General features: G+C 28.0%; 5 protein-coding genes across 5 annotated transcripts; 1 reads left to right on the top strand and 4 right to left on the bottom strand.

The window, feature by feature from the left end:
* Nucleotides 1-901: 901 nt before the first annotated feature.
* VNE69_06121 (uncharacterized protein) lies at nt 902-1,468 on the bottom strand (the record flags this gene model as incomplete). Its single annotated transcript, XM_065473874.1, has 1 exon — nt 902-1,468. The coding sequence occupies one exon, from the start codon at nt 1,466-1,468 to the stop codon at nt 902-904; it is 567 nt and encodes a 188-aa protein (XP_065329946.1).
* Nucleotides 1,469-8,729: 7,261 nt separating this feature from the next.
* Nucleotides 8,730-9,296, bottom strand: VNE69_06120 (putative SP-containing protein; the record flags this gene model as incomplete). The annotated part of the gene is made up of 1 exon (XM_065473873.1): nt 8,730-9,296. One exon carries the CDS (start codon nt 9,294-9,296, stop codon nt 8,730-8,732), a length of 567 nt encoding a protein of 188 aa, XP_065329945.1.
* Nucleotides 9,297-11,940: 2,644 nt separating this feature from the next.
* VNE69_06119 (ribosomal protein eS12) lies at nt 11,941-12,336 on the bottom strand (the record flags this gene model as incomplete). Its single annotated transcript, XM_065473872.1, has 1 exon — nt 11,941-12,336. One exon carries the CDS (start codon nt 12,334-12,336, stop codon nt 11,941-11,943), a length of 396 nt encoding a protein of 131 aa, XP_065329944.1.
* A 215-nt stretch (nt 12,337-12,551) lies between these two features.
* Nucleotides 12,552-12,929, top strand: VNE69_06118 (thioredoxin; the record flags this gene model as incomplete). Its single annotated transcript, XM_065473871.1, has 1 exon — nt 12,552-12,929. One exon carries the CDS (start codon nt 12,552-12,554, stop codon nt 12,927-12,929), a length of 378 nt encoding a protein of 125 aa, XP_065329943.1.
* Nucleotides 12,930-13,239: 310 nt separating this feature from the next.
* VNE69_06117 (uncharacterized protein) lies at nt 13,240-14,556 on the bottom strand (the record flags this gene model as incomplete). Its single annotated transcript, XM_065473870.1, has 1 exon — nt 13,240-14,556. One exon carries the CDS (start codon nt 14,554-14,556, stop codon nt 13,240-13,242), a length of 1,317 nt encoding a protein of 438 aa, XP_065329942.1.
* Between the last annotated feature and the right edge of the window lie 1,899 nt (nt 14,557-16,455).

Genomic DNA, 16,455 nt, shown 5'->3' with positions numbered 1-16,455 from the left:
ATTATAAATTGACAAGTAAATTTTATATAATTGTTCTAAGTTGCAGGATAAAAATTTAATTAAATTGTAAAATTAAGATTTAAAATAATATTTTATAATTACTAAAAAAATATATAAAATATCTTTACAGCCCATTGTGTTAAATTTATTTTTCAGTTAATGTCGTTGAACTGTATTTTTAATTAAAAATTAAATTGGAAAATTATCTTATCCCCGGGGGTAAAAGTATAATTGAACAACATAAATAAACAAAAAAATCAATTTTGGTTTTTTAAAAATACAAACAGTATAATCTAAAACAAAGGGATTTTATATTGACATGATACATGTTTTTGGAATCTTCTTTACAACTGTAGGAAACTAAACAGCTTTTGTAAAATTACTGTGTTACCGAACATTTCTACATTTTTCAAATTACTTTTTAGACAGATTTGCTTTCTAATTAATTAGTTTTGTTATAAATTAATTTTAAATTTATTATACATACTAAGAAACAACATTAAGATAGCTAAATCACACGGTTCTGCTATATACGCCATTAAATATAAAATTAATTATGTCTGTTTACAAATTGATAGTCCTGTAAGTTATAGTATAGCATCTGAAGCAAAGATATAGAATATATATACGATAAAATCATTACAAGTGTATCTTCACTGATTATATTAGCTTGTAAACATCAAATACTGTGTTGTTAAAAAGCAAATATCACGATGAACAAGTATAAATTTCTTGCGGCGTGAAAGTACTTAAAAATTTAGATTAATATGTTTTAATATACAATAAAATTTAAACAAAATGTTTTTTTACACATTTTCATATGAATCTAATTTTTTCTAGTTTATAAAAATAAATTGGTTCCGATATATTAAATGCGATTTAAATAATTAAATAACCTTTTTTATTGCTTTGTAATATCCTCTTTAAAATAGAAATATATAGATCTTACTTTGTATATAAACCTACAGTATATCTCTAAAAGATCATTAATTCTTTTAATTTCTTCACATATTTTTTTATTTCCGTTGTTATTCGATATATCGTTGGCATTGTTATCTTTACGTGCACGAATCTCCACGTTCTTGAACTTGTTGATAAATCCCTCTAGATACGCCAAACACACGTTCCTCAACTGCAGCCTTTGGTAAACATCCATAAAAAACTTTTTGTATTCTGACGTGACATTACTTTGAAAAAATATCTGTTTGAGATCCTTATATTGTATAAAATTTTTACTTATTTCGTCGTATGACATTAAATAATATCTTATGTCTATTTTATTGACATAAGATAGCCATTTTAGATGGTAATAGGTTATTCTGAGTATATGGTCATAACTTACAAGAAGATGTCTATCGTGGATGCCTGATTTTAAGTAGTCTTCTATGTATGATGGTGCATCAAGATCAAAAGTGGATGACAAAGAAGTAGATTGGAAAGTAGATAAAAAGAATTTAAAAATTATCATAAAAGGGTAGAAAATATTTAGTAAATACCGACAAAATAAATATTCTATTCATATTTAAAAAGATAAAAAACTCAATTAAAACATCTTTTTATAACTGGCTGTCATAAATCATTGGACTTATATGAAAATAAGATGTACTTTATTTGTCGGTTAAATAAATTAAAACACTAATAACTAGAATTAACAAAGAATATAGCAGCAACAGAACCACATTTTTTATAATTGCTTGTAGAAATACGATATCTTTGTTGAAAATAATAGAATGGTCAGAGAAAAAATTTAATAAAATGGAGTCATAAACTAATATAAAAACTTTTAATTGTCAAATATTATCCAATAACAAACAAGAAAGTATCATAATACTTAAAATTTGTGTACTTATAAAAAAATTTAATCAATTTACTTGATTAATAAATAAAAATTTAAAACTAGCACAAATCTCATGATAAGTCTAAAAAATAAAGGAACGATTACATAAAATTAAGAACCACTAAATATATTGGTTTTTGAAAGCAATGTCTTTTTATTGAGAGAAATGAGATTATGTAATATTTTGTGCGAATACATATAAGATAGGCGTCTCCTAAAATATGACACTGAGTAAAAATAGATTTATATCTGCAGAAAATGGAACACATGTCAAATCCGGCGATGTCAATCTTTAAACAAAAGACACGTCGTTTTTTAAATATTTACTAATAAATATGACGCAATCCAGAGGAGCTACCTCTGGACAAATATAGTTCTATTAAATTATATGTTTTATTTAATTGATTAAAGCCTCGTTGGGCATCCGTAATGGGATACTGGTCCCTGGCTCTGAGGCCCTTCCTTGGTCGTGGATTCCAAGGGTATTGATCTTTGTCTTGTCTCATAATTTTGTGTGGGGGTCAGGGCAAAAAGGAAATAAATATTTGATTTTTGGAATAGACCGGTCGAATGGTCTATTTTCCAAAAAGGGAAAATTGATAAAATAAAAAGAAATAATTTGTGGTATTTATAATACCACATTCTACCCCCTCTAAAGTTTAATGTTCTTGACATGTATCCACTCAGAGATTCCATTAACCTTTACCCATTTTCCTTTGGATCCTAATTGCGTTACCTTTCTCTTTCTTAAGTACTTCCGGTCTAACTTCGTAGCTGTCAAATTCCTTACATATACTTCGTCGCCTAGCCTGAATTTGGGAGTAGTTAATGTTTTTTTCATATTACGCATTTGTATTGCTCTTTCTAGTGGATCATAGTATTCTTTCCCATTTAACGCAGCATTGGGGGAACATCCTATTGATCTATTATAGTTATTATTGATCACCCATTCGCACATATCAATGGCTGTGATTATATTTTCGCCTTTCATTATAGACAGTATGAATGTTATAGTGCGGTTTACTGACTCTGATATACCATTTGAACTTGGGGTATATGTTGGAACGCGTAAGTGCTTTATGTCCACTTCGTTTAAATATTGTTCAACTTGTTTGCTTGTATACTGCTTTCCGTTATCTGATATTAGTATTGTAGGTTTAGATTTTGTTAATTCAGTCCAATTGCTGATTGCGCTTATAATCTCTTCTCCTCTTATTTTATATGCTAAATATAGTTTCGTGTATCGTGTCTTTATGTCTGTTACTGTAATAATAAATCCTTTATTATGCTTACCCGCGTTCTTAAATTTCTCTAAATTAAATGGACCATATATGTCCGAGCTAATTCTTTCAAGATTGTTTTCAGCTGACATATGGGCTCCTACCTCTCTTTTGACATAAGTTACTTTGTAAGTTTTGCATTTTCGACAATCATTTACTATTTGTTTGATCCTATGGAATAGATGTGGAACATAAAAAAAATTCTTTAGATTATTATACATTGTTGTTATTCCTCTATGGCCTTGTTCATGATGTATTTTATATAACCAGTGTTTTACTTTGTTTGGTTTCATAAAAATTTTTCCGTCTTTATTCATTTTTATCCTTTGATTTTTGTCCTTTATCATTGCATCTTTGACCATTTTTATGTATCCATCTTCATTGTTTTTGATAATTGTGAAGCATCTCGATAAACTATCTGCAATTACATTTTCTTTACCTTCTATGTGTATTAATTTATGGTTAAATTCATTAATGATTAACTTCCAACGACACATTCTTGAGGTTTCTAGTTTCACGTTGTTTAAGCAATTTTTACTGTCTGTTCTGACTTCTACAAAATTTCCTTGCAAGATGCCTTTAAAGTGTATGAGTGATAAAAGGATTCCAAGATATTCCTTTTCTACAATACTATAATTTAGTTCAACCTTTCCAAATTTTTTACTAAAATATCCAATTGGACCATCCTCTTGGTAAAGTACACTACCTATCCCCATATCAGAAGCATCACATTCTAAGGTGAATGACTTTGTGTAATCTGGGCAGATTAATCTCGCTCTATTTTTAATAAATTCGCTTATGTCCTTAATAATGTTCTTAACATGCTGAGTCGATTCTATTTTTGCTCCTTGCTGCAGCATGTTTGTCAATGGGAGTAATTTTGTAGACAAATTTGGTAGGAATTTTCTATACCATCCAATCGTCCCTAATAGTTTTTGGACATCTCTTTTAGTTTTTAGTCTTCTCTCTAATATTTCTTTAGGAATCAATTTGTTCGCTGGAAACACACCATCAGCATTTATTGTATTTCCTAGTACCGTGATTTCATCTTTCATAAAGTTACTTTTTTCAAAGTTTATTTTTACATTTTTCTCTTTGAGTTTGTTCAAAACATTTACTATTAATTTGTTGTGATCTTCCTTGGTTTCTGAGAATAATACAATATCATCTATGTACACGAAGCAGTTATCCACTTCGTGTAATATTTCAGTGATGTATCTTTGGAAAATTTTTGGACCCGGTTTAATGCCAAAGGGTATACGTTTGTATCGGTATTGGGCTCCCATAATCATAAATGATGTCAAGTCTCTGCTTTCTTGCTGGATTTTAATCTGGTTGAATCCGTTCTTTAAATCTATTTGAGAAAAGTACTTATTTCTTCCCATCCTTAGTATACAGTCATCTATTTTTGGTATTGAAAAGATGTCATCTTCGATGTGATCATTTATCTCTTTAAAATTTATGACCAGTCTTAATTCACCAGTTTTCTTTTCGATAAAATATCCTGGGCTTGCGAAAGTTGCTCTAGACTTCTCTATAATATCTTCATCAAGTAATCTTTTAACCTCCTTTCTTGCTCTTTCATAATATTTGAAAGCTATATTGTAGAATTTATGTCGCGTGATATTCAACTTCTTTATAACCGTAAATCGAGCTTCATCCATTTTCATAGAGTAAAATTTATCATTTAGTTTCTTATAATTTTCAAGGTGTGAAATATAAATTTCCTTCGAAGGAGACACATAAAGTAAATTGTTTAATCGTTCATTTAACATCTCATCCGTGTTTGGTATCGCGTCCATAAAGGGAATTTCTTCATTGTTAATAACAAGTGATTGGTTAGCAAAATCAATTGTAGCTTTATTCTTCCTAAGCCATTCAGATCCTAGTAGTAAATCGACTGGGCAATTTTTAATAATATAGAATTCAATATCCATGATAATAATTGGAGACAACCTTATTCGTATTCTAGCTTTAGTGTTAATCATTCTTTCATCTCCATTTCCAAATATAGTAGTGAAGGGCTGACACGGTTCAGCTATATGATCATTCATGTAGACCACTTGTTCACTCACAAAATTCAAGTGTGAACCTGTATCGATTAACAATAAGTAATTATTTGAGTCTAATATTCCTACTATTTTTACTTCTTTCTGATTATTTGTTGTTCCTAGCTGAATAACCATATTATTTCTTTTTGTTTTTTCTTCAAAATGTATCGTTTTATCTTTAGTATCTTTGAGATTGTTCCGAAGTCTACAATCTCTTGTATTGTGCGAAAAGCTCTTGTGCACACTACAATAAGGATTTCTTGAATTGCAAATTTTGCTTGTTTCATTAGGTACATATCCATTCTCGTTTCGTCTTCCTATTTGAGAAATAATAGTTGATTCTAAAGTCTTTAGATAAGCAATAACGTCTGAAGTGGTCCGCGTATTAACCTCATTTTTGCAAAGTTCCATCTCAGTTTGTTTACCTAGTCCTCTAAAAAATACTTCTGAAAATTTTCTCTCAGCTTCTTGCTTAGTTAAATTATTTGAGAAACTGTAGGCATCTAACTTTTGGGAAATATTCTTCACATAATCTTCCAGATATATGTGGTTGCACTGCCTAACATCTTCGAGCTCCTGTGCAATTCTAAATCTCATGTTTCTAGGATAGGCAATTTCTAGTAATGCCGCTCTTAATTTTAAGTATGATTTACTATACTTGGCGTTTAAAAAGTGATCGCCAACTAACATGGTCCCATATATTCTTCCCATCTGCTCATCATTCCAGCCATTGGCCTCTGCTAGATTCTCAAATTTCTGTAGCTCCACCATTGAAATTTCTGATGGTTTTTTAATAATTTTTATTTTTTCTTTACTTATCACATCTGTTCCAGTGATCTTCATGTCGAATTCTCTGTATTCGAACATGGAATTTCTATCTTCGTACTTACTATTTAATTCGTCTTTGAATTCAAAATGACGCAATCCAGAGGAGCTACCTCTGGACAAATATAGTTCTATTAAATTATATGTTTTATTTAATTGATTAAAGCCTCGTTGGGCATCCGTAATGGGATACTGGTCCCTGGCTCTGAGGCCCTTCCTTGGTCGTGGATTCCAAGGGTATTGATCTTTGTCTTGTCTCATAATTTTGTGTGGGGGTCAGGGCAAAAAGGAAATAAATATTTGATTTTTGGAATAGACCGGTCGAATGGTCTATTTTCCAAAAAGGGAAAATTGATAAAATAAAAAGAAATAATTTGTGGTATTTATAATACCACAAAATAAACCATGTTTTCATTCCAATAATGTTTGTATATAAAATTAGTTTTTCACTTTTTATTTAATTTTAATATCAAAGTGAAGCTGTATCAAAATTTCTAATAATTTCTACATCGCAAAAGATTCTGGTACATGACCATTTGGAACCCGCTTTGGGAAAATTAACCCGCATTGGGAAAATGAACCCGCTGGGGAAAATAAACCTGCTTTGAAAAATTCAAAAATAGGGAAAAAAAATTCAAAAAGGGACTTGATGATTTATTTTAAATAATGACAGAAGACAATTTATCCGGTGATTTTTGTGAATTTGGAAAGCCCAGTGGAACTGTAAAAGGTACTCATAGTGTTCTTCTTTGTTTATATCTAGATCGAATATCTCTTATAGAAATGAGCCAAAACCAACTAAATTATATGGCATTGTGACTCAGAATCGCCAGAGGTTACGGCATTTATGGAGTAATTCTTAGTACTGTGCTCCATCCATTTGCTTAGCTAATGTGGCAAAATATGCTACCCATTGATTAGAGATCATAATAGAAACAGGTTATACATTTTCTTGTATTGCCTCAAGGAAAAAGCAGTATTTCTACTAGTTACAAAAACGAGCAAGGCGCACGCCGATTCAGCATCAAATGTTTCCAAAATAAACTTTTCTTTATATTCCACGTATAAATACATTACATCACTAAAAACCTCATCTGCCTCAACAAACATTGTTTTTGCCAATTTTGTTATTTTTTTAAAGGGGGTCCTTTAAAATTCCAAAGCGGGTTCCGAACGGTCATGTACCAAGATTCTTATATTTTTGAATTAATATTGCTTTTTGGAGTGCGTTTATATTCAAGCCTTTTGATCATAATCCACGACCTTAGCTGTGTTTAAATATATTAGACGGGGCTTGTATAAAATTTTTTTTTACTTATTCAGATCTCTTATACTAATTTTTTTTTATAAGATTTTCTATACTCATCGTTATATATCATTTACATATCTCGTTATTTACGTATCTTGATGCTTAATGTAAAAAAAACAGATCTTCAATAAAACATGTGTTTATTAATCTTCAAGTACAACAAAATCATTGGCTTTAAGTATTGCACCTATTAAATTCAGTTATATGCGCTTCATAATAGACCAGCTTCCACTCCAAATTTTATACATAAACTCGTAAATTTAATTTTTAAAATTATAATGAGAATTGATTTTGGTCATTTTAAGTTTACATATCAAACAATTAAAGTTAACTCCGAGATTTTAAATACTTGTGCCATTAACGATGGTACAAATAGTACATGATAACTTTTTTTTTTCGCACAGAATAGATACATATACTATCTTTTAAATATGTGACGTAGTCGGAAAAGACTCATAAATATAAAATGGCAGTACAATTTGTAATTCGATTCATATATCATACAAAATAATGTTTTGTTATTTAATATTTACGAGTTCCGTCACATATATTTATATTAAGTTATAAATACTAATTAAATACAATTGTAAAATCAAAATTAAATTGAAATGGAATAAATTAATTTAGGAAAAAGTTTTAAATTTTCTTACAGCTCATTATGTTTTATTTTTATTTTTCAGTTAATGTCGTTGAACTGTATTATTGATTCGAAATTTAATTGAAATGATTTTTACCAATGAGAGGTAAAATATAATTAAAAAACATAAATCGATAGATATAAACAAACCCCTAATTAGAATTTAACACACAGACTTATTTAATATTGTAATAAAACAAAGGGAACTTATATGAACATGACACGTTCTTTCCGAATATTCGTTATATATTAAAAACTAATCATGTTTTAAAATAGAGTGGTAACTAACAGTTCTACATTCTTCAAAATATCATTTATATAGATTTACTTTCAAATTTATTAGTTTTGTTATGATTTAATTTCTAATCTGTGATACATTTGGGGAAACATTATTAAGGTAGCTAAATCGCATATTTCTGTAATATACGCTTTCAAATATAAGATTTCTTCGTTCTTTACAAATTTACATTCCTATAAACTATAGTATAGCATTTAAAGCAAAGATATAGAATAAATACACAATCAAATTTTTACAATTCAGCTTCTCTGACTATTTAAGCTTGTAAACATCAAATACTGTGTTGTTGAAAAGCAAATATCTTGATGAACAACTATTGATATTTGATATATAGAAAAGTATTTAAGAATTTTTACAATAAAATAGTGTTTCAGTATACAACAAAATCTAAATAAAATATTTTTTACTCATTTTTATATCACCTATAAGTTATATTAATAAAAAAATTGTTTTAATATATTGATTGCAAGTTAAATGATTAAATAATGTATTTTATTGCTTTGTAATGCCTGTTTTAAAATAGAAATATATAGATCTTACTTTATATATAAACCCACAGTATATCTCTATAAGATCATTTATTCTTTTGATATCCTCCAATATTTTTCTATTTACGTCTTCATACAAAATATCACTAGCAGGTATATTTTTCAGTGGAAAAATCAGTGGCTGCTTAAAGTTATTTGTAAATTCATCCAAAGACGCTAAACTGACGTTCCCCAACTGCAGCCTTTGGTAAACATCCATATAAAACTTTTTATATTCTGACGTGACATTACTTTGAAAAAATATCTGTTTAAGATCGTCGTATTGTATAAAATTTTTACTTATCTCGTCGAATGACATTAAATAATATCTTACGCCTATTTTGTTAGTATGAGATAGCCATTTTAAATTGTGATAGGTTAGTCTGAGTATATGATCGTAATTTGATAGAAGAATTCTGTCGTGGATGGCCGATTCCAAGTAATCATCAATGTACGATGGTACGTTAAGATCGGAAGTGGATGTCAAAGAAGTAGATTGAAAAGTAAATAAAAAGAACATAGAAAATATCATAAAAGGGTAGTGAAAAATTTTTATATATAAAGAGAAGAATGATTTTAATTCTAATATAAAAAGAAGACAGATTTATAAAACACTACTTTGTTACTAGCTGTCATAAATCATTCGAATTTTATGTAAAAAATTAGAAGTATTTTTTTGTCAGATAAATAAATAAAAAACTAGTAGTTAGAATTAATAAAGAACATATCTTCAATAAAAATACATGTACTTTGAGATCTATTTGTTGAAAACAATTAAATGGTAAGAGAAAAAATTTAATAAAGCGAAGTCAAAAATCAATATAAAACTTTTAATTGTCAAATAGTATCCAGGAAAAAACATAATCAACAAATTTTAAGCATCAGGACTTCGTACATTTCATTCAAAAAAAAACAATCAATTTACTTAATCTTTAAGTTATTGTTTCAAGACAGCCTTCAAAAATCTCGCGGCGAATGTCAAAAACAATGAATCGCATCACATGAGACTAAGAATCAAAAGATTTTTATTTATATAAGTAAATTTTTTAGTGACCAAATAGAATTATGTAATGTATAGTAGAATACATATAATCGACAACTCCTAAAATATGACACTGAGTTTTTATAAATTTATGTTTGTATTTTAAACTAGATTTTTATACTTAAAATCACGGCGAAGCTGTGCAAAAATTTCTAATAATTTTCTATATTTAACGAAGAGCCTTATATTTTTGGCAAATTGGTATATTTTTTTTAAAGTGCGTTTTTACTTAGACCCCTCGATTATAAAATTTTTCATACCAAGGTGGTATTCATTGTATATTACAGGGGATTGAATCGTCATATTCCCATGATGAATTTCTAAAGTGCCAAGTTCGAATTTTTATAGTGCTATAAAAATTTAAAATTTGGAAATAAATAAATAAGTTTTAAAATAAAATCTACTTTTGCTCTGCTTTTTCTAGGCGGCCTGTCATGTTTCTATAAACCCCAGGATACTCACGTCCATAATCTCAACTCAAAACATTATCAAGACTTGTTTAAATTGGACTTTTTTGAAAATGCAATTATAAAATTTTGCCTTAAACATTGAAAGAATTCTTCGATGGAATTAATTCCTGAGAATAAGGAGGCAGAAATCTTTGAATGATGCCTAGATTATTTAATTTTTGTAAAACTTCCCGCGAATGATGAAAATTAGCATTACTTATTATGAAACTGTACCCTGATTATTCAAGAGAACATAGAAAGTTGATTCATAAACTCTTAAAGTTAAACGCTTCACGAGTATACTCAAGTGCCAAAATCCATTTATTGTAATTACGCACATGCAGCTAATTTTTTGGTCAAGATTTGCTTACACACTTGTATAGGCTTGAGTAGTGTTCTCTGAGTATCCGTCACTACGTGTTGTGTGAGTATTGGACCCAGTTTTATCAAAAAACAAGGTTTTAAACTATGTACCTACTAATTTCAAAGGCATAAAACACTTTTTATTTATTTTATCCAGGAAATTACGTTCGACAGGAATAAAGAGAGCATTTTTCTTGTTGTGCCGGGGTTCTCTATATAAGATATAGTCAAATATACATTTGTTCGTATATTCAACTCGTTAAAATTTCATGTAGAGTCATATCGTTTGCACAATCAACTATGTTTTTATATACACTCTTTATACGAAAGTATTTTGCTTTGGCCGATCTGCAGATTGGGCCCAACAGGTTGATGTAGCTGTTTACTTACGATAAATGCAACGGGGTTACTATGTAAATCAACTTTATTCGATATTTCGGCTATAGATCGTTTTCCGTATTCGAAAACTTTAAAAACGTGTTTGTTAAATTAGTAGTTATGGGAAACTTTCTTTTCTTTTCTTTATGGGTATAAATAATTCAATCATGTGTTTATAAATTCAAACATGGCACTATGGGGGCTAAACCTTTGTAAAAATCTGTATAAAAAATTTTATTTTCACTAACTCAGGTCTTCTATAATAAATTTTTTATTTATAAATGAATTGTTGGCATTTTAATTTGTACTATCGTTAAATATAATTTGTACATCTTGTTATTTACGTTATTTGAAACTTGATGAAAAAAAAACTGATCTTAAATATAACATGTTTTTCTTTATTTTAACTTGCAAATATTACTACTTAAAATACTTTGCCTATTAAATATAGTTAAATTATAAGACATATTATAAGTGTTCCATAATAGACCGTTACTTTCACGAATTTTAGATATAATTACAAAAATTTTTAATTTTATAATTTTAAATGTAAATTGATTTTAAAATTACACATCAAACATTTAATGTGAAACCTAGAATTTTAATACTCGTGTTATATACGATGTACAATAATAGTTGATATACGTTCTTCACTATAGACTAAGGAATACATATATATTATTTATAGATATATTTAGAAAATATAAAGACAATAAAATTTGTATTAGTTCACGTATATAATCTTAAAAATATATCTCAAGGTGTAAGCTCAATCTACAAAAAAGAGATAAATTTTTTTACAGGCTTGGTATATTGAAATTAAGACAGTCTAGCACATTTTTTAAGTATAAACTAGTCATGTGTAATACATAATAATATTTACCATACATTTTGTACAGGATGTCTTTGTTTTATAGTCTCAACATAACATAAATTAAAATAATTTAATTGGTTTCTAATTCATTGAGAATAAACTCTGATGCTTTAGTTTTCTCATTGAACTCTGATATAAGTGCTATTCCGCATCCATTGTTCCTTACTTTCCCGGCTAGATTAGTTTTCTCAAAATTCAGTATTCTCCCTAATTCTTTCCTATCTTCTATAGAAATGATCGGGATCTTGTTTTTCTGGGAGAAGAATGTGGCCACAGTCTTGATCTTCGGCTCGCAGTCTTCTGCGAGTAAGACGAATTTCGCATTATTTGCGCAGATCTTCTTCACACACTCTCTGCCTCCTTTTGCTAGATTGTTACTTATGCGTGCGGCTCTGCATGCTTGAGTAAGGGCATCTCTGAGTGTATATTGTTGTTCTACTATTGGTTTGTATTCTTCGTCAGACATTTTAGAGGGTAAAAAAAATTATAAAAAAAACTTTTAGTCAGAAAACACATAACCAGCTTTCTATAAACACAAGAAGTATTTTTAATACATATGGTCTTTTTTTTTATAAATTTGTTGTAAAGTTTCTTTCTTTTTTGTTTTGATTAAGTGCCTGTTGTTTGTTTCTAAACTGTGTTTCATAATTCTATATTTATTCTTCACCCTCTTTTTAATAAATGCTCACCCGTCATAAAAATTTTACAAAATTCGCCGACGTACAAAAAAAAATCTCTAATCTCAACAAAGACGTCTTACTCTTCTTTGGTTCTGAACAATGTCCTCCTTGTAAAGTATTAAGCCAGTTATTAGACAAATTTGAGACTAATAAAGATCTCGTGGTATTTGAACTTAAAAGGCCAGACTTTGAAGATATGGAAATATGTAAAGAGAAATATAACCTGACACATTTTCCTACATTAATTAAAGTGGATAAAAATATGAATAAAATGAAAATGGTAATGGGATACAAAGGGGAAGAACAATTTGAAGAGTTTGTTGATGACAATTTTGAGGATGAAGATGAAGGATTTGTAGATGGAGAATTTAATGAATAAAATATACTTAAAATTTGAAAACGTGTAAGTTTACTCCTAAAATTATAATTGGGTTTGCGTTTTTGCTTGTGTCTTTGTCATCTTGCAATATTTCTCTATAAGTTGTTCTGTCCTTACTAGTACTTAAAGTCGGATTATATTTTTTTTTAATTTTTATTATAAGTCAATTTGCAAACTTAGTGTTTAATTATAAGTCATTAGTATATACTTTTAATTAGATTATAAGTCATTTATATAATTATTCTTTTATTATAAGTCAATTATACATTACTGTTTTATTAAATCAAAATCATAAATTTTTTATTTTTTTTTAATAATTTTTTAGTACATAGTCAAACTTACAACTACTTATCAAATACATTAAAAACATTTCTCTATCAATTTCTTCTTTATATTTCACCATCAATGTATGACTACTCCTACTATAGAACATATAAACTCTACTATCTCTATACTCAAATATTTCATTAACATCTTCTTTATATTTAATAGGTAAGCTTCCTTTAATATTTATCTTTGACAAAACTAAATCATAATCATTATAATTTATAAAGTTCAATTTAGAATTAATATCTCTACATTTGTAATATGAAGACATTATCTTCGTATAATACTGTGTATAGACCTGCTTATTAAGATATTTAAGTCTGTTTAATATGTCTAGTGGCGGGTATGTAACTGTATACTTAAAATTATATATAGAAATCAAGATATTATTGTCTGAAGTATTTGAGATTGAGTTATTAATGAGTTTGTAACCAGTGAATTTAAATCTAAGAAAATCTCGCAAATAGTCAGTAGAATTCTTGTTCTTGATATTTAAGATAATAGAAATAGAGTCTATACACAGAGTAGAAAAATGTATAAGAAATCCATTTCTATCTAAATATTCTCTAATACAATATGATATATCGACAATATCATTACTACTAGCATCTTTATTATTATCTGATTTATTACTAAAATAAACAGAGTTATCGCTGTAAAATCTCTCTAAAAACTTATTATTTATTACACTTATCTTCACATCTCTAGTATAAATCCCACTATGTGTCATCTCTTTAGTACCTTTTAACTTCTTAAAAATCTCATATAACACGATTTTGTTTATCAAAGGACTATTTTGATCTTTAACTACCACAAATATATTATAAATATTATCAATTAAAATCTTAATTTCTATATCAATTTTCATTTTACTAATATAATTGACCAAATATTCTATATTATACTTTCTATCTACCAGTAATCCTTTTACCAGTACATTATTAGTAGTACAAATTTCTAAAATATTTTTTATATCAAAATTATTAAATTTGACTCCGTAAAAATTTTCATTTTTTACGTCGTATTTTATATTTTGTAAGTTTAACTTTTTATTTATTTCTAAATCGTAAGGATATTCTTTATTGTAAAGAGAATTTAAAATTTTATATTTTTCGGAATATTTTAATAAAAAAGTGTCTAAGACGTCTTTAAAAGATCTATTGGATGTATTAATGGAAGATAGTAAAATTTTTACGTCTAAAACTATGTTGTAAGATTGTAAGAAAACGGTTATTTTATTAGTATATTCATTAAAATTTGACAGTTTAACGGTTTTTTCTAATTTTGAAGAATCTTCCATGGGGTAAAAAAAATAAATTTACTAAAACATTTTGTGTGCAGTATTACTGAATATTGTATAACATCTAAAAAAATTTAGTAAAATGATATTTGACTTTTAATAATTTTAAATGGACTAAAAACAAATATAAAAGCTTAATTTTGCTTTTTATTTATCCACAATATTTTACTTAATTTTTTCGCTCTGATTTTCTAGAAAATAAATTATTTATTTGGGTATTATAAAATATCTTTTTACTAATTACTTTTCACAAGCTATACTCACAATTTCTTCTAACAGTTCTCGGATTTTTTTCTAAAATTTACATATTATGTCCTCGAATACCCATTCCTGATCAGTATCAAGCCCATATCTGATTTACATAATTAGGCTTTCTTAAGTCATTTAAGGACTCTTGTCTGTATATATGCTAGTATTCTAATCAGAGCTCTTTGATATACGAGCGGTGGAAATTAGTTAATATTCCATCCCAAGTCATCACATAAGAAAAAATTTATGGCTTATATTTATACGAGAAGCCACATATTTTGCAAGCAAGTCGTGTTTATTTTTTTTTGTTTCTACCGCATGAAGGTTAATAAAGCTTGTGATTCTAACTTCATCAACGATCACTTCTTTCCTCAACTTGTACACAATTAGTATATCGGGCTTGTTATGCTTTATTTTGATACTTGAATGTATTTAAGTGTCAAATCTTATCTCAAGAAAATTAGCTACACATTCCTGGACCATATAGTTTCTAATTCTTTTAGCTTGAAATAACCATACGGTTTACATAACTGCGGGTGTATGCATCGCAGTGGCCCCAATGTGCCATCTCATGTAATCGTGTGAAAGCATACGATCATATTATTGGCAATATGATCTACTGTCTTTTCATGTTCACGACAGTGTGGGCATTTTTTCTGTCTCTGTCCTGTAATGCACATAAATTGCCTTCCTCTCTTGGGCTTATATTTCCTTTTGTAAACCACGTAGTAGTTTGTTTTATATCAATGATGGATCGTCTCGTAATCTAAATGGCTTTGAATAATTTATTTTTGTTTTTATATTGCCATAAAGAACTTCGGGTCGAGCCTCTTTTAATATTTTAACTGTGAAGTTTTCGTTATGTTCATATTTCTCTTTTATATATCCTTGTATGGTTGATAGATATGTGTAACCAGTTTTCTCGAAGTTGAAAATCGCTTTTCGTCTTAGAACAGATTCTTTTATGCTTTCAAATTCTTTAAGTAAAAGCATTCTTAGTAATTTTTTATATAATTGAAAATGTTAAACACAAAAATGAAAGTTAGCAAATAAATGAACTTATACTAAAAAAATAAGTGTGCGCCAATCCTATGGTTGTAATATGAGAATTGGCAATAGTCCACGTGAAAATTTAGAAAACATTCTTATTATATTGCAAAAATCATAGAATGCTATTTACAAACAGGCCGTTTCCCTGTGGGTAACCCGATGAGTCGATTGTTTTATAGTTGTTTTTTGTGTTTTTCAATACAAAAAGCTTTTAAAATCATTAAATTTATAATAAAATCTACTAATTGATCTATAAATTTAATCTCGTATGAGTTTTATAGCGCTGTAGGAAAATCTTATCACACTATTTGGGCATAAATAAGATAAGTTAGTATATTTTTTTTTCACATAACTTCTTTTGTGGATCTTTCAGATAATCAATTGTTATAAAGTTCTTAATTGATTTTTTGATATTATTGTACAAAAAAAAGTCTTAACAGCTATGTACCTTCGTACAGACTCTTATATACATATGAATATATGTATATTCTTTCACACTGTTTTAAATTATTTAATTCTATATATATTCTTACAACGCTTTATAGATAAACAAGATGTCTATCATAACTATTTTACACATTGTGAGTCAAGACATTGTTT

Source organism: Vairimorpha necatrix, chromosome 6 (assembly GCF_036630325.1).
Source record: "Vairimorpha necatrix chromosome 6, complete sequence".
Lineage (NCBI taxonomy): Eukaryota > Fungi > Microsporidia > Nosematidae > Vairimorpha > Vairimorpha necatrix.
Note: the sequence above shows the minus strand (reverse complement) of the source record. Positions and strands in the feature narration are given on the sequence as shown.